Source organism: Pelodiscus sinensis, chromosome 27, assembly GCF_052426305.1.
Source record: "Pelodiscus sinensis isolate ZL-2025 chromosome 27, ASM5242630v1, whole genome shotgun sequence".
NCBI lineage: Eukaryota > Metazoa > Chordata > Testudines > Trionychidae > Pelodiscus > Pelodiscus sinensis.
In genome coordinates this window covers 6654423-6679948 of record NC_143078.1, presented here as the reverse complement: position 1 = coordinate 6679948, position 25526 = coordinate 6654423, and the positions used below count along the sequence as shown (strand labels likewise).

The 25526-nt window shown below is 47.5% G+C and overlaps 1 protein-coding gene across 2 annotated transcripts in view; it reads left to right on the top strand.

The window, feature by feature from the left end:
- The window catches only part of RASSF5 (Ras association domain family member 5), a 107876-nt gene that overhangs the window by 44150 nt on the left and 38200 nt on the right, over positions 1-25526 (top strand). Inside the window, exon 1 of one of the 2 annotated variants that reach the window (XM_006137231.5) lies at positions 5834-7166. The exons of the other annotated variant lie outside the window; for it this stretch is intronic. Coding sequence (XP_006137293.3) covers positions 7065-7166 — 102 coding nt within the window. The 5' untranslated portion in view covers positions 5834-7064. Of the gene's footprint in view, positions 1-5833; positions 7167-25526 lie in introns of those variants that run through there. 2 annotated transcript variants of the gene reach the window in all.

The window sequence follows — 25526 nt, the reverse complement described above, 5'->3', positions numbered from 1 at the left end:
AGTCTGCTTTATGAAGTACACCTTTTGTAATGAAAATCACTTTTTTTAAGGTGGTGATTTGATTCGTGTGTCCTGGAAAGTACAGGAGGTCTGCCAGTGTCTCTCTGCAGGCCAACAAAGGATGGGAAAGGACAGGAGAGAGATCTGAGTTGCAAGCTCATATTTGCTGCTGAATCTTGACCTGTCAAATTGAACTAGGTTCCAGTCATGTGTTTCTTCTGGTCATGTAGTGTGTTGGCTCCTGAGAGGAAGTAGAAGAGCATGAAGGAAGAAATATGATGAAGAAAGTATATCCGTGCACCAGGAAGAGATACGGAACTTGTTCATGATGAGCTGTTTAATGTGCGGTGTGGAAAAATCTTTTTGCAACATGTGCTGCCAACTCACCTTAAAACTGATTCAGCATTGGCAAGCAATAAACATGGTGATTAAATGTAACTGAGCTAGTGAAATCCGAGGGATAGCAACTACTTAGCGCATAGTTAATACATGGCATGTTGTTAAGCCTTCATATTTTAGGCCCTAAGCCACTGCTGGCCTTAGACCAGAGTGGTCGCCCAGGGCGATGTGCTGAGGGGGGTGCATATGAATAGTCTCAGGTGACCTTACCTGGGGCCAGCCAGCTAAGCAGGAAGGGAAGCACAACAGCCAGCTCAGCCAGGGTCAGGGAGGACAGAGCCACTCTCTCACTTGTCTCAGGTAAATCTTCTGCTCTGGTGGGAGCAGTAGCAGGGTGGGTGTCCCGAGGGGGCTCCCCGTTCTCCCTGGGACAAAGGACCTATGGGGAGAGGGTGGGGCAGGCTGTGCTGGAAGAGGCTCGGGGTGAGGTGGGTGTCTGAGTTTGATGGGGTTGAAGGAGTGTGCGTGTGGACAGCTTGGCTCTGTGTTTTGGTTGGCTGGGGGCTAGAGCAGCTCTGCTATCTGGGTGTGTGCTAGTGTGGAGCAGGTCTGGGTCCACCCCCCCCCTTTTTTCCCCTTCCCCCCTAAGAGCCACTTGTCCAGGAAAGGGCTTTCCCCATTTGTGCTCCCATCCCATCCCTTCCCTGCGCATGTTAAGTGTTTGCAAAACTGAGGTCTTACATTATAAATTCTTAGTAAAATATACGACTAGAAAACTTACTCAGCATTGCCTGGGTCCTTAAGGGCAGGGGGCTAGCAGGGTCCAGGAGTCAAAGCAGGGCCTTGGGGATGTGTGGGGGAGCAGGGCGGGGGGCTGGGGATATGGAGGGGGGTAGCAGTCAGTGTGGGGGGTTGAGGAGGAGTTGAGGGCAGGCACCTCGGGTTTAAGGGTGTTAAGGAACAGGTATTTTGATAATTGTGTAGTCGATAAGGGGATGCTCGCTCCAGAACCACGGCACCTTTGCATTTTAACTGTAGTAAGAGGCTCTTACCACAGTTAAAATGCAGAGGAGCAGCGGTCTCGGACCTGCGCGAGCAAGAACTGCTCAGTCCGGGTTTGCGCCAGGTCCAGCAGCCCCTGTTCACAGCAGCCCGGCTGGCCATGGGCACGGGCTGCTCTGGCAGCAGCCCCTGTCTGCGGAGGGCCCAGTTCCCCACTGTGACCCCCGCAGACAGGCTTACTGCTGGAGCAGCCTCCCCTATACCTCCCCCATTGCTTTTGATAGAGGCTTTTTAGCCAGCTCCTCCCCAGCACTAGCTCTTGTCCTGCCCCCCCCTTGCTGCCTCTGATACAGAGGCAGCGAAGGGGAAGGGGAAGCAGCGAGTAGTCAACTACATCCCTGCTAGGGTTGTGGGGGGTATGAGAGGGAGGATTGGGACGTGAGGAGGGGCTCAGTGCAGGTGGACCCATCCAGTGGGGCTTTCTCTCTCCTCCACCCAGCTGGTGGGGCTTTCTGTCTCTCCCTTGCTCTCCTGGCCAGCAGGGGCTCCCCTTCCCCCAGTGCTGCAGCCAAGGGCTGGGGGGGAGGGAGGAGGGAAGGGTTTGCAGCAAGGTGGTTACTGGTCACTCTTCTGGTGGTGCAGCTGCCCCTAGTGGTCATTCTGCAGTATATCTCTCCCTGTGCTCATTGGGAGTGGCTCTCAGTATCGCATGTCCCCTCCCTTTCCATGTTATGGAAAACAGGCCCATTCCCAGCACTTCCCATTTTCCAGGCACAACCAAACCCTGACCTTGCTTTAAGTTAGCACAAGAGGAAGCTGCATCTCAAACTTGGTGGTCCTAGCTCTTACTGTGTAGGAGGAGTTCTTGAACAAACACTCACAGACAGATAGATGCACGTTTCTAAAATATATTGGAAGATGTGTCCTGACCCAGAGCTCCCAGTACAAGGGAGTTTCTGATCCTTACTGGAGCTACTGTAGTATTTAATATTAAATGTAAGTGCTGTTGATTTGCCTTCTCTGATTGACCTGCCTTTCTGTTCTCACTGTTTGTGGACAATGCAGATTTCTTAAAGCGAAGACAGTAATCTCCATATCTTCTGCCCATCTCATTAGCCTGGACTTAGGTTTTGGATCTCTCCATAGCTAGGAGATGCTTCCCCCTCTCCCCCTTTGGGCAGGTCAATTACTGAAGGATTTCCTTACAGATGCTGGCAGGAAGGGGAAGCACAAGCTTGGGGAGGGGGCGAAGGGGAGGGGAATGGGTGATTTTGTGATGCAGACATTTCAGTTGAGCGATGAAAGGATTTGGGAGAACGTGGATCATAGGGAGGGAGGGATCTCCGAAACTTTGGTGACATCCAGAAGGGCAACTGTGAGGCTGGTGTACATTTGCTTAGTTCTTGACTTCTGTGTTGCTATCGCCATTTACCTCAGCTGAGGAGTCGTCTGGCATTCATTTCTTTGCATTCCATCCTTGCCACCAAGTATATGCAACAAGAAAACGCTGACCCAAACACTGCTAGCAGAGTTGCTGCTTGCTTTGTACATACCTTTGCATGTATTTAGGCTCATTTGTGCACTGGATCCGTGATATGCAGGTCTCTGTATAGACAGCATAAGAGCGTCTTTTAAAAAAAAAAAATCTGCCCCCAGAAAGTCGTCGCTCACTCAGTTCTCCCCAGTGAGAAATATTCGACATGGTGAGAAAACAGCTGCTGCATTTGATTTTGTTACAAGTAGCATGGTCAAATATTTGAATAGTTAACTGTATATTTATTTTCCTCTCTGAGGCCCAAACTTTGCCCTGACTTCACTCGATCTGCAGTGGCCTCAACAGTCATTTCCCACACCACGGGAGGAATTCGTCCTTCAGTTGAGGCCCCAACAAGATGTATGCACAAGTTAAGCCCAACTTTTGGACCTCAGAATAGGACTGAAAATGGTGACCAGACAGACCTTATAATGCAGACTGAGGGTCCATTTCACCTCTAGAGGGTAGTCTATAGCTCTAAGTTGATGATCTAAAGCTCGTTGCTTCATTGTAAATTTTACATGCTCTCCCCCACCACATTGTATCATCTCCTCCAGCAGAGGAAGAAACAAACCTTGGAACATTGTTGTTTTATTCCTGCCCTCTTAAAGAAGATGCCTCCAGGGGAGAATTTTCTCTTTGTAGCTGACTGAGCAGAACTACCCCCCCCCTCCCCGACGTGCACTCTGTGAGAGCAGACAAGAGCAGGGCTGCATGTCTGATGTGTTGTCTTTGCTGCACCCGAGCGATTTTTAATGCTGCTTTGTGTCAGAACGGTACGACATCTCTGTGCCCGTAACACATGTTTCATTTGCACTTGGCAGCTCCGAGACCACCTCCCGCCAAACTACAGTTCATATTAACATGGAGGGCTGTCATTTGTCAAGCATTCCCAGCTTGGGCGTTCAGAGATGGAGCTGGATCCTGCCTGGCACAAGGGGAGGCTCTTGCAGTCCGTTGCTAGAGTCAAACTTTCCAGGTGCTGGGGCATTCTCAATGAGTCGTGTCAATATGTAGCACTGGCTCCTTCTGGCGTTCCTTCCAGTAGGCCAGTGGCCTGCAGGCGTGCTGCAAAGCTACCCTGCTTACCCTGGCTTTTTGGCTCTCCGTAAGCTCCCTGAGTTGCCCACTTGGAGAGTGACTCAGATTTGTTGATTTGAAATCAAATGTGAATTGCTCAGGTGCCATGGCAACAGGTGCCATATAAATAATGTAAGATCCTAAAACTCCATCTGTAAAGTGTCCTAGGGGGAGGAAGTTTAATGTATGCAAAGTTGTTTGCACTTGGCTGTAACTGAAGGCGTGTGAATGTTAGAATAATGGTGGCACTTATGCTCATCTGAGGATCTCAAAGCTCTTAAAATCCGTGGTGAACGTTCATAGCCTTGTGAAGCAGGCAGCGTTAGGCTGTTTTCCTGATGCTGGGAGATGAAGCGGCTTGCTTACAGATGCACAAATCAACAGGGAAATTGGAAATAAAAATGAGCGCGCCTGCTTTCCAGCTCCAGTTCTTGTTGCTAAACTCCAGTAACACCATGGCAGTGAGAATTAGATCCTGAAAAGGAGATGGATGGAGAGGGGTGTGTGTGTGTGAGAGAGAAATTATCTAAATTTAAAATGAGCATGTTGGTGTCTATAACATGTCTTGAAAGATGCACAAATATGTCACTTATTTGTTAGGCTCTAATCCAAATGCAGTAAATTTCAGTGGAAGTTGTATTGGGCCCCTGTTGAGCATGAAATATTGCAAACCACAGAAGTTATATAGAAAGGAAAAATAAATTCCCAGACTGGGTTGTATTTAAATATTTACAGCTAGAGAACAGATACAACAGCAACAAAAGGGATTTTCCCTACTAGTCTTCTCTACCCACCCTTCCCTGTTATGCAAAAAATGTGTTATAAATGGGGAATATCTCATCTTCTAAAAACCTACATTGACCACTAGCATTTTACTATCGAGAGGCTTATTAATATCAAACTGGTTTCTGACTTAAAGGTTTTTTCACTAACCCTGCAAAGCTTGTAGTTAATGCTTTCCTATTTTCCGACTAGGTCAAAATGTAACCTTCCACCCAATGTCACAAAATAGTTATGGACCCAATCTGATGAATTGCTAAGCATCCTCAACTCCCATTGGTTCAAGTGATCAGTCACTGAGGGAATCAAGCTTCAGTTTGGTGGAAGTTTATAGATCTAAAACTTAGGGTTTGTTTACATTAGGTGGTGGATGGACACTACATGATCGATCCACTGGTGATCAATTTATTGTATCTGCTTAGACATGATAAATCAATCTCTGAGTACTCTCCTGTCAACTCCAGTGCTCCCCCAGGATGAGAAGGGTAGCCAGAGTTGACAGGAGAGAAGCCCCCCAGCCATCTTATCTGAGGGAAGACATTGCAGTAAGTATATCTACTTTAGTTGCATGGATTAGATCAGTGTTTCTTCAACTGGGTTCCGCAGCAGAGGCAGTTGGAGGTGTGCTGCGGAGAACAACAGAGTTCAAAATGGCCACCCTTAAAGGGGCAGGTGACTTTTTTGAGCCATAACTTCCCTCAACCCTTTTTTCCCCCCCACTCAAGAAAAAATTCTTGGTGTTACTCATAAAAAAATTGTTCGGTGTTCCGCGATCTTAAAAAATTTAAGAAACACTGGATTAGATTTTGTGTGTGTGTGTGTGGGGAGGGGACTAGGCCTTATCTTTGCAAGTCTCCATCTAAATATTCAGATTCTTCACCTCTGAGAGAGATTGAGGAAGGGGAGGGGGAGGCATTTTAAATCCAGATCCCGCCACACAACCCTGAATCCAGCAACACTGCAGTGGCCGGGTGGAGGGAGGAGTGGGGGACAGAGTAGATTTAATAGGTTTATTCCATCTCTAATTTCTGTTCTGGGAATTGCAGAAAGAGGGGGGGATTGCCAGGTGGACAGAGGGGGGAGTGATGCAGTTGCCCACAAGGTTTCCTTGAAGCCACAGAATCATTGTAACACATTGGGAGGCTGTGGCCTGTGTCAGGACAGCAGTTGACACACTGAAATGTCTAACCTGGCAAGCTGAGTGCTGCTTTCTAAGGTTTTGATCCCAACTGCCTCATTTTTGTGTCCGCCTCGCTGAAATCATCCTGGCTGTTCTAAAATTATCTGCAGAATGCCGAGGCACACGCTGATTCATGCATTCAAATGTCAGTCGGCAGTCTCCATCCTGCATCCACCACCGTGGTGTCTGTTGTTCGTGCTGTGGTAGCAGCCTGTAGAGTCCCCAACCAAGGTTTCTGGTCTTGTGCTTAATGGTGTTCTGAGTTTCTGATCCCTTGCGTCCCCTGTCTTTGGAGTCTCTCGGTACAAAACGATTTAAATAGTCGCTGAGCCAAGTGAAAACCCAGCTCAGCTTGTTCTTACTGCTTTAATTCCAGGAAGGCTGTAAATGAATTAAGCCACACAGGATAGCTACCTGGAAGAGCACACTAAGCTGGCTTTCGACAGCAATATACTTTTAAAAGGCTGCAGGATTGCTCTGACCGCAGTCCCCGCCTGGGTGAAAGGTATTGCAGGGCACCTGAGGGAGAAGACCAGCTCCTCAGCCGGTGGCGTAGATCAGCACTGCTCCACCACCAACGTGGATTTACACCTGCTGAGGCTCTACCCTGGAGAGGCTGAGCGTTTGAGCCCAGTTGCAAAAACTGGGTGCGAAAGCCTGCAAGAGGAAGTGGCCAGGCTCCTCTCTGTGTGAACTGAGAGCAGGCAGGAAAGGGGGGGTGGATGGGGAGGGAGGTGATGTGTTCTTACAGCCAGCTCCACTGTGCTTGCAGATAGGAGGAGATTAAACCACACAGATGGTTGAGTGAGTTTGAGAGTGAGGAGAGAAGCAAGTCACTCAGGTCTGAGCCTTCTGTGTTCTCCAGCAGCCCTTACGTGGTTGGAGGAGGGACGGGTAACCCAGCAAGGCTGCTCGAACAGAGCGATCCCTCGGTTCAGTGCCGGAGTGACAAGCAGAAGGAGCTGTTGCAGAGGCAAGGATGTGAAATCGGGTCTGCTGCTGAATGGTCAGGAACTAGATTGGGAAATCACACTGCTGCTGCAGTGGGTAGGACTCCTATGCTTACCTGCTTCTCTCGCTCCCGGGTGAGCCCCACATGTTCTGAGGGTCTCCAGTCTGCTGTGGGTCCATGACCTTTGGCCGTGCAGCATGAGCAGCGGGTACTGCAGCCTGGACGAAGACCTCGAAGATTATTTTTTCACAGCCAAGACCACCTTCTTCCGGAGTGCACAGAGTAAAGCCCCTGCCAAGGTAACAGCCGTCAGACTGTCTGGGGTCCGGGGGGGTGTAGGGTGGAGCAGTCTCCCTGGCAAGGCGCAAACGAGAGAAGTCTGTCTGTGCGTGCCTGGCTGCAGGTGCCGGGTTGTCAACATCAGCTTGCACTCATAGGGTCACAGTCTCTCTCGGAGCAGTGAGGTGGGGGGGGGCACTGACTTACACCTCTGTGTCCACAGGATGTCTTTGCTCGTTCAGTGGTTTGCACTTTTATCTCTTTTCCATTTCAAGATATCCACCCCCATCCCCTCCAAAAGATCTGTCTGGAACCCTTTGACCCCCTCCCCTCGCCGCCTCCGTCAGAATCCTTAGGCTGAGAATGGCTGTGCTGTTACATGCAACAGAGAATGTTGCAGATCATCTAGATTTTTAGAGGCATGTTGCAGGGACAGCAGGTTTTCTAAAATTAATAGACTAAATTCATCTCTGGTCTAATTCTGTTCCCCTCAGTGGTCTTGCACCTGGGCTAAATTGTGTCCATTTAAGTGTGTTTAAAAAGAGAATGTTTTCTGTTACCATTTTATCTTGACATCAGAACTGTCATCAGTTAGTAACATTGATAGTGCATAGAATTGCATATATTGATATGGACTTAATTAAAATCAGCCCTCTGAGGATCTGTAATCACCAGCCAGCATAGGGTGTTAAAAAAAAAAAAAAAAGAGAAAGCTGTTACAGAACTAGAGGTTTTGTATAGAAAAAAGAACCCCAAAATGTTCAGAGCTCACATGTTCTGTAGGAAGCATGAACTGGGTCACCATTTTCCTCTCCTGCTGCAAAAAGTTTGATCTTCGCTGTGCTGTTAGCCTGAGAGAAGAAAGCACCATGGCGCTGTCGCAGTTCTTCTTTTTTCACTTAAGAAAAATTTATTTTAAATGATCGGGGTGAAATTCCGCTCTAAGGCGCTGCCATATTTGCATGTCTGAAACTGCAAAGTTATAATCCTAAGCAGGTGCTTTGGGTCTCATCTTTCTCTGTGACGCAAAAAAAAAGGGGGGGGGGACAGCCCTACATTAATTTTAAAAATGTTTATTTTGTTGACACGCATCCAGTTGAGTGAATTGTTGTGTGGGACAATCTATTATCCCATAGTTTTGAGGGTCTCATTTTACTCATCTTAAAATTTTTAGAAATACTCCCGGGGGTTTTTACATGGGACATCCCCCATTAAAAATCTGTGTCAGGAACTGACAACTAAGAAACCTTTGCTGATATTTTTTAGAAACTGCCATTTGATTATCCATTTGTGTAGGGGACCCAAAATATCTAAATCTTTGTATAATGATATAAATCCCTGTGTGCATTCACTTGCTATTTAATTCTTTCTTCTCTGGCAGGATACTGAATTGTGAATTTTTAAATAAGTCTGCTCTTTGATTCACTGCTTTATCCTGTCCAAATATGTGCCCATCACTGTGTTATCTAGGCTCCTTTCTGATGGGTGTTAACTGCACTGGCTTTCTCTCCTTTGTTGCTCTCTTAAGTGTCAAACATGGTGGAAATTAAGAGAAGTTCCTGTCAAGTGATCTGAAATGACAGCTTTCTTGTATTGTGGGAAGGAAATAGTTCATGATTAAAACAGTATTGTGGCCTAAGCAAACCATATTATCTGCTGTATATTTGAGAGCAATGGTAAGAGCTGGGACCACCAAATTTGGTAGGCAGCTTCCTCTTGACAGGACTTCAAGCAAGGTCAGGGTTTGGTTGCCCTGTGAAAATGGGAAGTACCAGGAATAGGATTGCTTCCCATAAAATGAAACCGGAAGAGACAGGCAGGTGGAAGGGGCTGGCTAGGGAGACCACACCCCATCCGGGACTGCGCCCAGCCCCCAGCCTCCCACCGCTAAGTCGCCCCTGTAGGAAGGGCTGAGGTCTGAAGCTCCACCTCTCCCCACCGATTTGCCGCCCGTTCCCCTTTGTCAGGGAGTGAGAGGAAAGTGCTCGGTTTGCTGCGTTTCTCACTCTGCCTGGGGAGCACAAGGGGCAGATGAACCTGGATCTGCCACAGCCAGGGGACATGCACCTCTCCCCCAGCTGGGCCCACTGGAGCTGTTGTGGCCATGGGGAGGCGCTTCTCACTGGCCCCAAGCTTCTCACTGGCGCGTCTCACTGCTGTTGAGAGAGGGGCGGGGTCGTCCTCTCAGCCCAGGGCAGGCCGCAGCCTGAACCCCTCCTCCGCAGGCCCACCCAGAGTAAGGATTTTAATGAAGCCTGGACATTGTCATTTTCCAAGAAACAATTGAGTAAAGGACCCGAGGAATGCCAGGTAAATCTTCTAGGAAGGCCATACTGGGTCAGACCAACAGTCCATCCAGCCCAGTATCCTGTCTGCCGACAGTGGCCAATGCCAGATGCCCCAGAGGGAAGGGATACAACAGATAATCCTCACATGATCCCTTCCCTGTCACCCACTTGCAAAGAAACAGGCTGGGGACAACATTCCTACCCATCCTGGCTATTTGCCATTGATGGACACAACCTCCATGAATCTATCTAATTCTTTTTTGAACCCTGTTAAAGTCCTGGCCTTCACCACATCCTCTGGCAAAGAGTTCCACAGGTTGGCTGTGCGCTGAGTGAAGAAAAATTGGAGGTTATATATATTGTCTGGCTTTACAGTACATTACATGCAAGTCATTCAGAGACTGGTTGGTTTTTTGATCATTTTAGCGATATAGGGGCTCTTATTTTTGGCTTTCCTGTTTTGAAGGTGTGACTAAGGGGCATTTTACATGTGTTCAGAGAAGTCTTAAACCTTTTAAGATTGGAGCTGGCTCCTGGAGTTCTGAAGGAACAAGCCATCACACTTGGCAAGAAGTAGGTAGGAATAAATCTTGAGGCCTAATAGGGCCACACAAAAAAGAGATTTCCAAAGGGTAATTGCTACTTGCAAGACCCTGATCACCTGGGGAGCTTTCCATTGCGTGAGAGAGTGGGGGAGGGAAGGCATAGAGAACAGACTGTAAAGAACAGTTGTGTAGTAGCATGAGCCTAATGAGTTTTTGTCCCCTCCCATCTCTGATGTAAATGTGAATCATCAAAACTATATTCATCCGGGATGCAGATGAGAGACAAGCTGTTGGATAAGCACAGGCCGGTTGGTGTGGGTGGAATGCTTTGCCCAAGCATCCTTGGAGATGACAGAGGGGAAACAGGTGCAGTCATTTTTCAGCCTTGACACCAGCCCAGGCATCGATTTGCAGAATGCTGGGACCAGGGGTGAAAGTAACTTAAATTTCTTGCAGGTATTGTGGCCCTTTTGTTTCTAGGGAATGTAAAATCTATATAAAGCCATACCTCTGGCTTTGTTATTAATATAGTTTTATTCCCCTTAGCCTTTTTTTTTTTTTAAGTGATCTTGCAGTGTACCAAACAAAGCCCTGCAGTGCACCAGCGCAGGGAGGGGAGGGGTGGTCTCGGGGCAGAGGGTTATGAGGTGTGGGAAGAGAGACTTTGGAGGAGCTGGGGAGGTCGTGGTCAGTGACCCTGCCAGCACTGGATTAAGTCTTCTGTGGTCCTGAGGCTATTTGACTTTTGAGGGGGAAGGCCTGTATACAAGCCTTTTTCTAAACTAAAACAAAATGATTACAGGCCGGTGGGGGTGGCTCAGGACTTCCCCTAGACTGCAGGGTGGGGCCAGAACTGAGGGGTATACAGTGGGGAAGGGTGCTTTAGGCCGGGGGATAGGAATAGAGTGTGAGGGGTGGGTTTGGGTTCTGATGGGGGTCGAAGTGCGTGAGGGAGCTCAGGTCTGGGTGGGAGTTAGGGGGCAGGAGGGAGCTCAGGACAGGGGAGTGGGGAGGGGCTTATGGTACAGGAAGGGGCTCAGGACTGGGGCAGGTGTTTGGGGTGCAGGGCACTTACTTTGGGCAGCTCTCGTTTGCTTGCACAGCAGGGCTGAGGCCGACTCCCTGCCTGGCCTTACCCCGCACTGCTCCCAGAAGTTGCTGCTGGCATGTCCCTGGCTAAGATCTTAAAGCATTTCATTCCCCTTCATGAACCTCTTGTGACTTTTCACAAAAACCTCCATGATGCAGATAAGTTATGTTGTTTGCCCAGCCACAGCTGACATTCTCCACTGACTGTGGCATTGTGTAAAATCTGGAGAAATCAACTTTATCCGAAGTACTAGAGAGTTGAAGTAGTTAAGGGGAGTTGCAAGACCACAGACCTAGAGAGTGAAACAAATGGAGGCACAGATTAAAATCCAACCATTGGAGCGGTTAATGCCCATGTTTCAAAAAGGCAATTTAAGAAAGTCTAGAGTCGGCTTGAAATCTTGCCTCTTCAGTAACTTCATCAGATTTTTTTCTGGCATCATGAGAGAGACAATACTGGAAACATCATTGTTCAAAGCACACATTTGGGTCTCCCTAGTAGCATTTTCCGCTGCAGCTCTGCTGTGCTGTATTTTCTTACCTCGCCCTCTGACAGGTTCCGCCAGCTTTCTGTATAAAGAATGATGTGATGTACTTAAAGGACTTAATAAAATTGCTTTTTGGAGTCCAGTAGTACAAGACGTGGGGACATTGTGTGGATAGAGAAATCACCATGTCGGATCTAAAATGTGCATTTCCACATTATGATTCATATCTGTTGTCCTCCTGTCATTGTGTGATCAGAATTCTGATCAAGCTGTGATAACTTGCTTCTTAAAATCAGTCCCATTTTCCTTTCCCCTTTGCACATACTCATTTCAAGCAGTCTGGCCTTGCTGTAAATGCTTTAGAAGATCTTTAGGATTCCTGCACTTAACTGCCCCACCCGCTGACTCCTTTTTATTCCCTGTCGCCTTTTTGCACCTTGTTGGATGGATGCACAGAATGGAGACCCCCTGCACAGATACAGAGGTAAAATAAGTCTCTGGGATTCAGGCTCTGATGAATCAAAATCATGTCCCTGCCCTTATGACCCTTCAAAATCTTCAGCTCTCCTGTGTGTTTCTGATCGAGTTGAATTCACAGGGCTGCTACCCAGCCCACTTCATTTTGGCTGTATGGGAACCTGTAACTGCTAAAGCCTTAATTCCACTGTCAGGTGCCTTGGGGGCAGAGGTATAGAGAAAATTGCAGCTGCAGTGTCAGCATGCCAGCTGTATTAGACATGTGATTTCCTTCCTAGGGCCTGATTCCGTAACCTATCCACACATGGAAGTCATGTGGGAACCCACGATCAATCCACAAGTGCAGCAGCTGCAGAATCCAGCTCAGGTTGCTTCGCTTCTCTTATGTGTCAAGCTGGGAAACCACATGCTCTTGTCCTTTGGTTGCTATGGGTGCATCTGCATGACAGTGCACCATGAGGTTATTAAATAGCGGCTTGGAAGATACCAGGGGTCAGTGGGACAGTACATTTTTCTGTGTTCTCGATATCAACTTGAGCCGGTTAAATGGAGACTTGGCTAGCAAATATGAAAATGCCACTAACCTTTTTTCCCCCACTTTTTTTTTTTTTTTGGAGGAGGAGAATGCACAGCAAAGCAAAACCTGTTCCAAGGGACCATTCTTGGTCTCCACCCCAGGAACTGACTGCAGTTAATTTTGTAATGAAGGTGGCTCAGAATTGTTCTTGGTGCCTTTCTTATGAAAGGAAGCTGTAATGAGCGCCCTCTTGCCCAGTTGTTACAGAATATACTGTTCAGGGGTTCACACAATGCACAATCAACCTGTGGAACTCCTTGCTGGAGGATGTTGTGAAGGCCAGGATTTTAACAGGATTCCAGAAAGAACTAGGTAAATTCATGGAGGACCGGTCCATCAATGGCTGTTAGCCAGGATGGGGATGGATGATATTCCTAGCCTCTGTTAGTCAGAGGCTCGGAATGGGAGACAGGGGAGGGATCACTTGATGATTGGCAGTTCTGTTCATTCCTTCTGGGGGGCACCTGGCATTGGCCACTGTTAGAAGACAGGACACTGGGCTAGATGGACCTTAGGTCTGACCCAGTCTGACCGTTCTTAGGGGTTCTCAAACTCCATTGCCCTGTTACCCCCCTTTTGAGAACACAAATTACTACATGGCCCCAGGAAGCGGGACCGAAGCTTGAGCCTGCCTAAGCCCTGCTGGCCTGAGCAGAGAAGCTGTAACCTGAGCTGCGCCACCCAGGGCTAAAGCCCTCAAGCTTGAGTTTTGGCCCCAGGCCCGAGTGGGGCTCGGGTTTTAGCTTTGGTTCTGGGCCCCCACAAGTCTCAAATCTGCTCTGGCAACCCCGCTCAGAATGGGGTTGCAGTCCACTTTGGGGTCACGACCCAGAGTTTTGAGAACTGCTGTTCAAACCTCGTTAGAGTGCTCGCCACTCGTCGTGGGGGAAGATGGCACAAAGGGAATGGTGTCCCTAGCCTTCTGTTTCTCTGGAGATGGGGGACGGGGGAGGGATCACCGGAGCATTACCTGTTGTGTTCCTCCCCCCCCTCGGGGACATCTGGCATTGGCCACTGTTGGCAGACAGGACACTGGGATGGATGGACCTTTGGTCTGACCCAGTACGGCCGTTCTTATGCTCTTAAATAGAGAGACCTGAATTAGTTTATGTTCTGGAATCACTGCGCTCTTGGAGCCCTAGTGAAGGGGAATGTTCTCAGAAGACTTTTCAGGTCGTCTGTGCTGGGAAATTGCCCTTCAGTACACAGAGAAAGAAGACCCGTTTGTTGAAAATGGCTGCCTGTGAGTCAAGAGTTCAGTAGAGACAAGACTGACAAAGAGCCCCAAAGACTGAACTTCTCTTTATCCAGAGAGTCTGAGACAGCAGCTCAACAATGTGGTCCCACCTGGTCAGAAGGGACTTTCCTCTAACCCAGTCAGACAAACTTAGGAGCCTTTCTGAGGCTTCTGCGGGAGTAGAGTTTTTATGGCTGGGCTTGAGTTGAGGTGGCCCCATGCGTGTGGACCCCACACGCCCTATAGGTCAGATGCTGGCAAATGTGAGGTCAGTTGTGGAATATCTAAGTCGGAACGAACGTCAGCGAAGACGTGGCTATTTTGGATATTTTGGATGTGTGATGTCGATGTGGGGATAAGTCGCACGGGGGTTTGTCTCCTAGTGGATTAGTTTGTGTCAAGCCCTAGCTGGAAGAGAGAGGAAGGATAGTTTAGTGGCTCGGATATTGGGAGATAGAGGTTGAGTTCCCTGCTCTGTCACCAACTCCATATATGACCAGAGGCAAGTCAGTTAGACCTCAATTCCCTCTTTGTGAAATGGGGTTGTGTAATCCTCTGTGCCCAAATGTGTTACAGCCCCTCTTGAGCGTAAGCTGTGGCATCTCCTGCTTTTAGCACTGGAGGTCTCAGATTTGGTCCCTGCTGTGCTGGCTAAGATGGCAGCCTTCAGAACAGCACCGCCCTGCCTCATTGGGTGGTGAGGAAATATCATTGAAAGATTGCGAGGTGCTTGGATACTCATGAAATGGCAGCCGTGTAAGTACCAAAGACGGACGAAGTACCTTTTCACCTGGAGGGACGAGGTATGAAGGGAAGGGAGAGGGATGGAAAAACTGGGATCCGGCCTTGCTGTTTAGATTTCAGTTGCTCGCAACCCTCCATCACATCATGTCTTTTTTCAGTCACAAAGGGGGAAAAATTAAATCCTTTTTTCAGCTGTTTGCCATGGAGATGTGCAGAGCTGTGTTGCTATGTTACCAAGTTGTACCGCAGTGCAGACTGCGTAACTGTGTGCTCTGGGATCCGCAACAAAGAACATGGTTACCTTATTGACCTGTTAGAGGAGGAGACATCTCTTAAGTCAAGATCAATTTGCCCAGTTGAAACCTAAAAGAATTTGTAGGCGAGAGCTGTTTATCCTTAGGCATGTCTGTGTGTGTTAGGGAGGTTGACTGGAAGCTCATTGGGGCAGGGACTGTTGGAATATGTTTTACACGATGAGCACAGCTTGTTGGTGCTGGAAGCATAATAACTCTTGGGATCACTTGTATGATTAGTTTTGGAACTAATCAGATGTATGTTTGGAAGGTAGGTGTCCTGGTTTTGACTTTTAATGTGTATCTGTCTCTTGAAAAGGGCTGGGTAAGTAACTGCAGACTGGATTCTTGGTGCACAGAACAGGGAGAGCATGCTCAGAAGCAGCTCCAGCCTCCACTAATGTGTCGCAGCCTTCAGTGGGAGGGGCTGCCTCTAGGCAAATAGACAAGTGTGGCCAATGGCTTGTGTCACTGGAGTCCCAGACCTGGGTGGTATTCCTGTCTCTGCCGGTGACCTGGAGCAAGTTGCTTCACCTCTTTCCACCTAGGTTTCCTCTCCTATCCTTTGTCTGTCTTACCTATTGTAAGCTCTTAGCGACAGGAACACTCACTAAGCACTGGTCTACAGTAACAGGAAGATGCTGATGCCACGATCAATCTTCTGGAGTTTGATTTAGCGAGTCTAGATAAGACTCAATAAATCAAACTCAGAGGGTGTTTGGTACTTCTCCTTTTGTGAGGAGTAAGGGAAGCCGATGGGAGCATTTGCTCCCAAGCCCTCTATACCCCCTTACTTCCCTACTCCAGGTCACAACTCCCTACCAGACTCTGCACTCGCTCCTACACCCCCAATGAGGCCAGAAGCCTCTCTGCACCCCAATTCCCTGCCCCAGGTTACAACCTCTCCTTCACTCAAACTCCCTCCCAGACCCCACACCCTCTCCTGCACTCTTACCCCTACCCCAAGCTCCCTTCTGCACCCAACCTCTATCCCAGACTCAGCATCTCTTCCATAGAAAAGTGCTGCCCTTGACCACTTACCAAAATCTTGGACTGTCTCCCCCGCCATCAAAAATCATTGCCCGCCCTGATCTCAGCTGCAGCCTGTAGGTGCTACCACAATACAAAGAAGAAGAAGAGGGGGATTTGTGGTCTCTGTTGATTCAGTTTTTCGGCTTCTCAGCCATCTCTGACAGGAGGCACATTCAGCATCAAGGCAGAGACCGTTATACATGCTCATTCATTCCCACTGCATCATGAGTAGCGACTGCCCTTGGCATGGGTGTTGCATCCACCGTGCACTGACCCTGACACTGGTGTAAATGAAGATGCAAGGTGCAGAGCAATGGAGAATAGGTCAGGAAGGCATCCATGTGCCACCTCAGCAGGAGCAAAATGATGGTTACCGAAGTTACTAACCTCTTTTTCAGGCCTAGAGAGGTTCAGGGCAGGGGAGAATTGAGCAGGCTGGGGTGTTCCGCAAAGGTGACAGACCCATTGCTTGTGTATCCAGTTACGCTGGTCTCTCCTTCCAGCTGTGTCTGCCAGGACATTCCTGAGTGCATTGCCCCAAAGTGCTGCCTTGACATGTGTCCTTCGTGCGCTCTGCCTTCTGCTGAGGTCTTGTGGGTCGTTCTCTTACTTGCCCCAGAATTTCCTGCCCCAAACATTGTTGGGCACCATGATAGAGGGGCTGTGCCGACACCCTTGGAATGGCAGAGATGCTACAGTGTGGACTTGGGGACACAGTCGGCAGGTAGGTCACAAACTGGTTATAAAACCACAGTTGTCGTTGTGGAACGGACTTCAGAGATGGAAAAGCCCCAGTGAGATGCTCTTGTCTGCTCCTTGACAGGTCAGCAGCCTGTGCGGGATTGTTCCTGATGTAATTATTTCACTACATTTACTGCAGCAGCACCTACGGGCCACAGCTTAGGTCAGAACCCCGTTACGCTATGCACTGTAAATGCACAACAGTAAGGGACAGTCCTTGCTTTGCGGAGTTCACCACCCAAATGGTCAAGGCAGAACAAGGGTGGGAGAAGGAACAGTTTATACCCGTTTCACAGATGACCACTGAAATGGAGTGAGATCAAGTGACTTGGGCCAGGTGTTGGTGGCAGAGTCAGGAATTAAGCCCAAGTCTCCCAAATTCCTGTCCAGTGATGTAACCACAGCACTATCCAGTTTATTTGCTAGTGCTGTGTCTTGTGAGGTGTTCATTGTCTGGGCCTTGGGGTTTCTGCCACCGTCCTTTTGAGAAATTGTTGCCATGTCAGATTTCCTGGCTGTAGTTCTCATGCACAAGAATTAGGATTCCAAGAGCAGTAAAGAAAAATAAATAAATAAAACACGAGGTCTTCACTTTAATTTCCATTAGCTGAGGGTTTTCTGTTTCTTTCTCTGCTGATGGTATGTGTCCTAGCAGACATGTTGCTGAACTATTTAAGTTATTCATGATGCAGCACAGAGAAGTTCCTGGCCTGGAGATGAATTCTGGGTCATCTGTCAAGCAAGTTTTCTTTTTATTTGTGTGTGAATATTTGAAAATAACATAACAGTCTGTGCTGTCTGGAAGATTATTTAATATAGCATAGGGATTCTCAGAGTGATCTCAGGATTACCATCACAATCCCGCTTTTATGAGGTTTCTAGCTGGGTCCCTACATGGTTCTGAAATTGGTAAAAGACAATATAGTAATTTGTTGGTGTGGGGTTCTTGTTATTGGAAATGGGATGTAGAACCTTTCATCTCTGAAGTCCACAGTTGGAATCCAATCCACAACAGTATTGATTAGCTCACGGGAGAGATTAGGGTTCTTGCCTGGTGACCTCGAATTAATTCCCTGCTCCGCCACAGACTTCCCATATGACCTTGGGCAAATTACTTAGCCTTTCCATGCCTCATTTCCCTCTTTGTCAAATGGAGAGGTTCATGCCTCACTTGGTGGTTGTGAGGATGAAAAGATTGTAAGGTGGTCAGATATTGAAGTAAAGAGCAAGGCCATATAACTACCTAAGAGAGGTCACAAAATAGACATTAGGTCTGTGTGAAATGAGTTTGGTGGATTCCACTTCCCTGTGGAAAGTTGTCCATTTGGAAATGACCAACTCCAACTGGGGGGAGGGTAGCTCAGTGTTTTGAGCAATGGCCTGCTAAACCCAGGGTTGTGAGTTCAATCCTTGAGGGGGCCATTTAGGGATCTGGGGCAAATCTGTCAGAGATGGTGCTTGGCACTGCTGTGAGGGCAGGGGACTGGACTCGATGACCTTTCAAGGTCCCTTCCAGTTCTAGGAGATAGGTATATTTCCATATATAAATTGGTAGCCTTGTTGGCAATCTCAATAAAGAGATCTTAGCTACTAGGGATATGAGTGGCTACATCTACACTGCAGGCTTTGTGCAAGAACGGCTGTTCTTGTGCAAAAACTTGTAGAGTCTACACTGCACGCGTGTTCTTGCGCAAGTAAATTTACAGTACAGCGTTGGAAAACAGGGCTTCTTCCGGAAGAGTTATTCCTCTTCCCATGAGGCATAAACCCTCTTGTGCAAGAGCTCTTGCATAAGAAGGCAGTGTGGACAGGCAACATGAATTTCTTACACAAGAAACCCCTCTGGCTAAAATGGCCATCAGAGCTTTCTTGCACAAGAAAGCATCCACACTGCCATGGATGCTCTTGCGCAAAAGCACATCTCTTGTGCAAAAGCTCATGGCAGTGTGGACGTGCTCTTGTGGAAGACCTTTTGCACAAGAACTCTTCGGCAAAACTGTTCTTGTGCAAGAAGCCTGCAGTGTAGATGTAGCCTCAGAGGCCAAGTTACTCCTCCTGCCCTTAATAAGAGGTGGAGGAGCACTGACAGAGGGTGTATGAAAGACACTTACACCACTGTTGCCATGTTGTATTTGTTCCACGGACAAATAAAGGACGAGAATTACAAAATCAGCTGCTGAGAAGCTGTTGGTCTTCATGGTTTGATGCTATGGGATTACAAAGGACCAGCTCGTCCATTTTTTTCTTTTTTTTCCTTTCCCACCCACTTTTGTCATTCAAGGAAACTGTGACCTCAGTCACTGGACTGAATCATATGCTCTGCTCCTTTGTGTTTCTCTTTTTATTCCAGACCCAAGCATCCTGTCCTCTTTTCCCTGCTGCGTTGCAGGCATGCTACCAAACAGGCGCTATGATCTTTTGATGTCTGGAACATGGCATAGATTGTTTGGCTTTTGTTGCTGCTACTCTTGATTTTTATTTACTAGAAGATTTACCCAGCATGGCTCAGGTCCTTGCTTTAAATCATTTTTGCTTTTTGGAAAATAAAATGAAAATGGATGTGCTTCATTGGAAGCATGGCTCTGGGGTGGGGCTGGGGATGTGGGGTTCAGGCTGCCTAGTGGAGAAAGGACTTACCCAGCCCTCTCTCACCGCAGCAGCATGGGGCCAGGTGAGAAGTGCCTCTCCATGGCCGCTACAGCTCCAATGGGCACAGCCAGAGGACAGGTGCATGTCCCGGTTCGTCTGCCCCCTGCACTCTGCAGACAGAGTGAGGAATGCAACAAACTACACTTCCCCTTTGTCAGGGAGTCAGGGGAAACAGCAAGCAATATTCCTGTATCAGTCAGAGAGGGAGGGAAGCTTCCGCCTCCTGGCCCTTCCTGAAGTGCACCTTGGGGGTGGGAAGGTTGGGGCTGGCACAGTCTCAGATGGGGGGAGGAATGGGACACATCCTCAGACAGCCCCTTTCACCTTCCTGGTGATTCTGGGGTTTTTTTGGTTTCATAAGCAGTCCCGTTCCAGGCATATCCCATTGTCCTGGCACAACCAAACCCTTACCTTGCTTTCAGTCCTGAGATGAGGAAGCTGTATATCAAATGTGGGAGTCCTAGCTCTCACGTTTTAGGAGTTCCTGACCAGACAGACAAACTCTCTCAAATACACAGTAGATTATTATCCAAATTGTCGCTAAAAGACTTAGGAAGTAATTTTATTAGCACTTGGAGTCTGCCCCCTCTTTGTATAGTGAAAGCAATCTACAAACATGAGCTGATTAATTCTCTCAGCATCTCTGTCAGGCAGAGCGAGCATTAGTATCCCTGTTTTACAGAGAAAGAAGTGACTTATTATTCAAATCCATGGAGTGACTCAACGTCCGGGCCTCTGAATAGAACTCCGGGCTTGCAATGTTGGGTTCATTCCTCCCCATCACACTGCTGTCTGCTTAAACATTCTCCATGAAGCGATCTCAAAGCACTTAATGATTTAAAGGGGTCATTGACTTTCAGGTGGCACTTGGGCTGTGCCCAAATGGCAGAGGATCCAGAAGGAGGGAGAAAGCCGCAGGCTACGAGGGATGCGGTGGGTTGAGACAGCGAGTTTCCAGTTGGTCAAAAAGAGCCTTGTTTATACACGGGATGTTTTGCCAGACTCCCCTTGTGCGTCTCTTTTGTCAGAACAGACAGTATTGAGGGGAACCTATTGTAGCAGATGGAAGCAGAGCAAACAGATAAAGTGTTCCTGGTGTTCATGAACCAGCAAGCCATCGGAACAGCAATTAATTCGCTGACACGTCTTTCTTTAGAGGCCGAGGTGGTATTTGATCACGGAGCCTGGAAAACTTGCCCTCCACTGTGTGTCTCCAGACAAAGCCCTTTTGACTTGTTTTTTACCGAGGGTCTGATCTAGGGAGATGCTTAGCAACTTGTGGGATCCAAGGGCCAAGGCAATTTTAGCCCTAACGCCTCCTAAATGCAGCTACCATTAAAAAACTGGTGGGTAGGAGGGGTAGCAACAGGAAAGAGGAGAAACTGTCCAAGAAAGGGATTGCGGCATCCTATGCAACGTACAGAAATACAGAGCATTTGGCCTCCACTTATCCTGGCCACCTGACCGAATTAGCTCTGTATGTCGTGCAGGCGTGTGTGCTGTTCTTACATCAAAGAATATAAAGCCCAAGGGCCAGACGAACAATAGATGCAGCCTTGACAACTGATTTTCACTGCATTGCTGAATCCACTGCCTTTGTCAGAGGATGAACAAGTTTGTTAGCAATAACTCCCCCTCCTCCCACCCACACTCTCCCTTGGGTTTTGCTGGGGGCTCTGTAAATCATCTTTACTTTTGCTAAGAAAAGATTGACTGTATCAGATGAATATGGATTGCCGAGCGTTTGCAAGCAAAGCAAAGCTCCAGGCATGTGAATGTGAAGATCCTGTTTCTCTTTCTAGACAAATCTTAAGAGCCTTATCGAGTTGGCAAAAGCTCTCATTCACAGCTTCCTTGTAATTGTTGCTCACTTGCAAATAATCCATCCGTATTTTAGGGACTAATTCTGCTACCGTGACTAATTTCGCGTTGTACATTACCAAGGGCCTGCTCTAAGCTTCATTGAAGTCAGTGGAAAGACGCCCAGTGATTTGAATGCGTTTTGGATCAACTCCTAAATGAACAGCTCCATTCATTTTTATGGGACTTCTCAGATGTTAAGATCCTACTGAATGCAAGTCAGGATAGCAAAATCAGGCTTAACATAGTTTAGCTAGCTTCAGAGGGGTACCCGTTAGTCTGTAACAGGAAAAACTTAAAAAACATCCAATAGTTTAGTAGCACCTTAAAGAGTAACAAAACATGTAGATGGTATGAGCTTTCGTGGGTACAACCCATAGGCTACGTCTACACTGGCCACAATTTCCGGAAAAGCCATGCAAATCAGGTAAGTCAGGATAGGGAAATCCGCGGGGGATTTAAATATCCCCCGCGGATTTAAATAAACATGTCCGCCGCTTTTCTTCCGGCTTGGGGAAAAGCCGGAAAAAAAGCGTCTAGACTGGCGCGATCCTCCGGAATAAAGCCCTTTTCCGGAGGATCTCTTATTCCTACTTTGACTGAGAGTTGGAGGTAGGAGGTGAAAGATGAGGTAGAGCCCTTCACTGCACAATGTTCAGTCGTTTATTCCCGCAAAGCCGGCTTTTCTGCCAAGGTGGGTGACATCTACTAATAGTTCCTAAACTTGGGAGACTCAGAGCCTACCTTTGGCCAAAAGAGAATCTCTGTGCTCCTCGCAGCTTGTGCGCATCCTGGTCAGAGCTGGTGACTTCAGCACGCCCAGAGTAGACGTCGTTCTACTCCAGCTAGTCTCCAACCTGCTTGGGAAACTGAAAAATGTTAGGTTGGAGATCTGAGCGCTCTGATTCCTAGTGAGGAAGGGAGATCATCAGTAGTGCAATTGTTAGCCTGGTTGCTGTTAATCTTTAGATGAATGTACCGGAAAGGAAATCCTTATCTGATACGAAGTGCTCATTAATACTTGTCATTAGCTGCAGCGGAAAGGGGGTAACAGTATTGGCTAATCTGATAGGGAGGCTTTAAAGTCAACTCTTGCTTTCACTACATGCTGCATGAAGTTTGGATTTTTCCCACCTACAAATTTATTGGACAGTACTTTACCCCAATTTCCTTTCCTGCCATGTCCCCTCCTCCCTCCAGTTCAACGAAAGTCAGGAAACTCTCAATCTGGCAGATTTTCATTCAGAATGATTATTTTTTCTTTTCTGGTAGCACTGTTGGTAGAAGCTATTCATCAAAAAGGCTCAAAGATTTTTAATTGTGCCGTAAATTACAACTGTGTGTTGTGAAATGGATGTGCGAGAGAGTGAGAATCCTGAGAACAATCCTCTACTGTAGTGTTATGTTGATTGCACCCAGCCGTTTTAGTAGAACACAGAAAATAACATTTAAAAGGTTTATTTTTCTAAAAGAACTTGGTTATATTGTCAAATTTTTCAAATGTTCGGGGGAGGCTGTTAAGAGTTGGAACAAAGCCAAGACAGTTGTTACAGAAATTTCTTCTTTGTTGAAAATGGGGCTTTTGGTAACTGACATTCTTTCAAGAAAATAACAACAAATGGTCTGGTAGCACTTTATAGTCTATAACAGTGGTCCCCAATGCAGTGCCTGTGGGTGCCATGGCACCTGCCAGGGCATTTGTGTGCCTGCTGAGTGACCAGGGCCGTCCCAAGCCTTTCTTGCACCCCGGCCCCCGGGCGTGCAGCTCCTGGACGCGCAGCACATGTGCAGCCCAGGCGCCCGGCAGCCCCAAAAGGTTGGGGACCACTGGTCTATAAAGTGCTACCAGACTATTTGTTGTTTTTTTCTGTAAAAGACTAACTCGGCTCCCCCCTGAAGTTTCAATGACCTTAAGGGGACAAACAAAGGTTAATTTAGAAGCCGCAGAATGAAAATGATTGTTTTTAAAAGCACCACAAACATGTTTGCTGTTCCTCTCTCCTGTTTGCAAGTAGAATTTTTACAGGCACTTAAGTTTCATTTTCAGAAGCAAGATAGAGTATCTCGGTGAAAGTAACAGGATTTGGGCGTCTGTGTCTCTAAGTCACTTCTGAAAATGAGACATAAGCTTCTAAATTACACAGTTGCTTTTGAAAAATGTACGTACATACATATACTCTCTCTCTCAGGCACCTTTTCACAGCTCCAGACTCAGTTGTTCCAGGCAATACTGGCCTGAGATGAACAAGACAGGCTATGGTGTCACGTGATGAGTGACAATGCTTGTAGGGTTAGGATCTGTAATTGTTACTCACGGGGTGTCCCATTGTAGCCTCTGGGCTTACTACTCACATGTAAAGATCACACAGGATCAGACCCCTCTTGTGGTAGCTGGTTAGAGAGGAAGGAGGTACAGAATGTTGCAAAGGTGGTGGTGGATGGGTAGGGTCAGCTACAGTGGGAATAGTGAAACATGAGAACTGGGGATTATGTGCACGAGAAGCTGGATATGAGTCAACAGTTGGTTCTTCGCTCATGGCATATTAGGGTGCATTAGCATTGCCAGCAGATCTAGAGAAGTGATTATTCCCCTTCATCCAGCACTAGTGAGGCCACATCTGGAGTACTGCGTCCAGTTCTCCCCTGCCGCGTTACAGAAAGGCTGTGGATATATTGGAGAGAGCCCAATGGAGAGCAACAAAAATGATTAAGGGCTGAAGCACATGACTCATGAGGGGATGAGGGATTTGGACTTATTTAGTCTGCAGAAGAGAAGAGTGAGGGGGGATTTGAGAGCAGCCTTCAACTTCCTGAAGGGAGGTTCCAAAGAGGAAGGGGAGAGGCTGTTCTCAGTGGTGGCAGATGACAGAATGAGGAGCAATGATTTCAAGTTGTAGTGGGAGAGGTCTAAGTTGAATAGTAAGAAGAACTTTTCACTAGGAGGGTGGGGAAGCACTGGAATGGGTTCCCTAGGGAGGGGGTGGAATCTCCATCCATAGACTTTTAAATCCCGGCTTGACAGAGCCCTGGCTGGGATTGAGTTGGGATTGGTCCTGCTTTTACCAGGTGGCTGGACTTTGACCTCCTGAGGTCTCTTCCAATGCTGTAATTCTGTGAACTCTCAGAAAGCATGGGGCGTGGGGCTGTACTGAATCCCTGCCTTTCTAGAGGTCTGATCACATGCTCTGAGCTCTTAACGGAGCTGTGTCCTCAGCATTGGGCACCAAGCTGAGAGCCAGGAATACCTGGCTTTAATGATATTTATCCCTCCTTTTGTGGACTCATGTGACTCGTAGAGGGGCTGGTGTAGAGCAAACTGAAGCAACAGAAAGACTCCTCTTGATTTGACAGGTTCCCCAAGGGTCTGGTTTTTTTTCTTGCAAGTGCTGAACACACACAGCTGCAGTGTGAAGGCTGGGTTCTCGTGATCTCTGCAAATCCAGCCCTCATCCTCTTCCTTAGTTTCCCCTTCTCTAAAATGAGATGGATGCATCAATATCTGCCTGTAGGAATGTTGCCAGAGTTATGAAATGCTCGAAGGAGCAAGAATGACAGCTCTTCCTAACAAGGCAGAGATTACCCAAGAAGTTCTTGCAAAGTATAGGGGACCATTTTTTATTCCAGAAGGTGGAGACCGTTACTAGGGGAGATGCTGTTGTAGATTTGATTTTGACTAATGGGGAGGAACTGGTTAAGAATCTGAAAGTGGAAGGCAGCTTGGGTGAAGGGGATCATGATATGATAGCGTTCCTGATGGTAAGGAATGATAGGAGGGAGAACAGTAAAATAAAGACAATGGATTTTGAGAAGGCAGACTTCAGCAAACTCAGGGAGTTGGTAGGCTTCCCATGGGATCTTAGCAAGTCTAAGGGGAAAACAGTTCAAGAGAGTTGGCAGTTTCTCAGACACATTATTAAGGGCAGAAGAGTAAACTATTCCACTGCATAGGATGTATAGCAAGAGACAATGCTGGGTTAACCAAGAGATCATCCGTGATCTAAAAATCAAAAAAGGAGACTTACAAAAAGTGGAAATTAGGTCAAATTACAAAGGATTAATATAAACAACACCGGTAGGGAGAAAACTAGAAAGCCCAAGGCACACAACCAGTTCGAAACTAGAGACATAAAGTGTAACAAGAATACTTTCTACAAATACATTGGAAGCAAGAGGGAGAACAAGGAAAGGGTAGGGCCATTATTCAGTGAGAACGGGGGGAGGGGATTACAGAAAATGTGGAAACTGCAGAGATCCTTAATGACTTCTTGGCTTTGGTTTTCACCAAGAAGGTTCATGGTAATTGGACACGTCACATAGTGAATGCCAGTGAAATGAGCTAGGATCGGAGGCTAAAATAGGA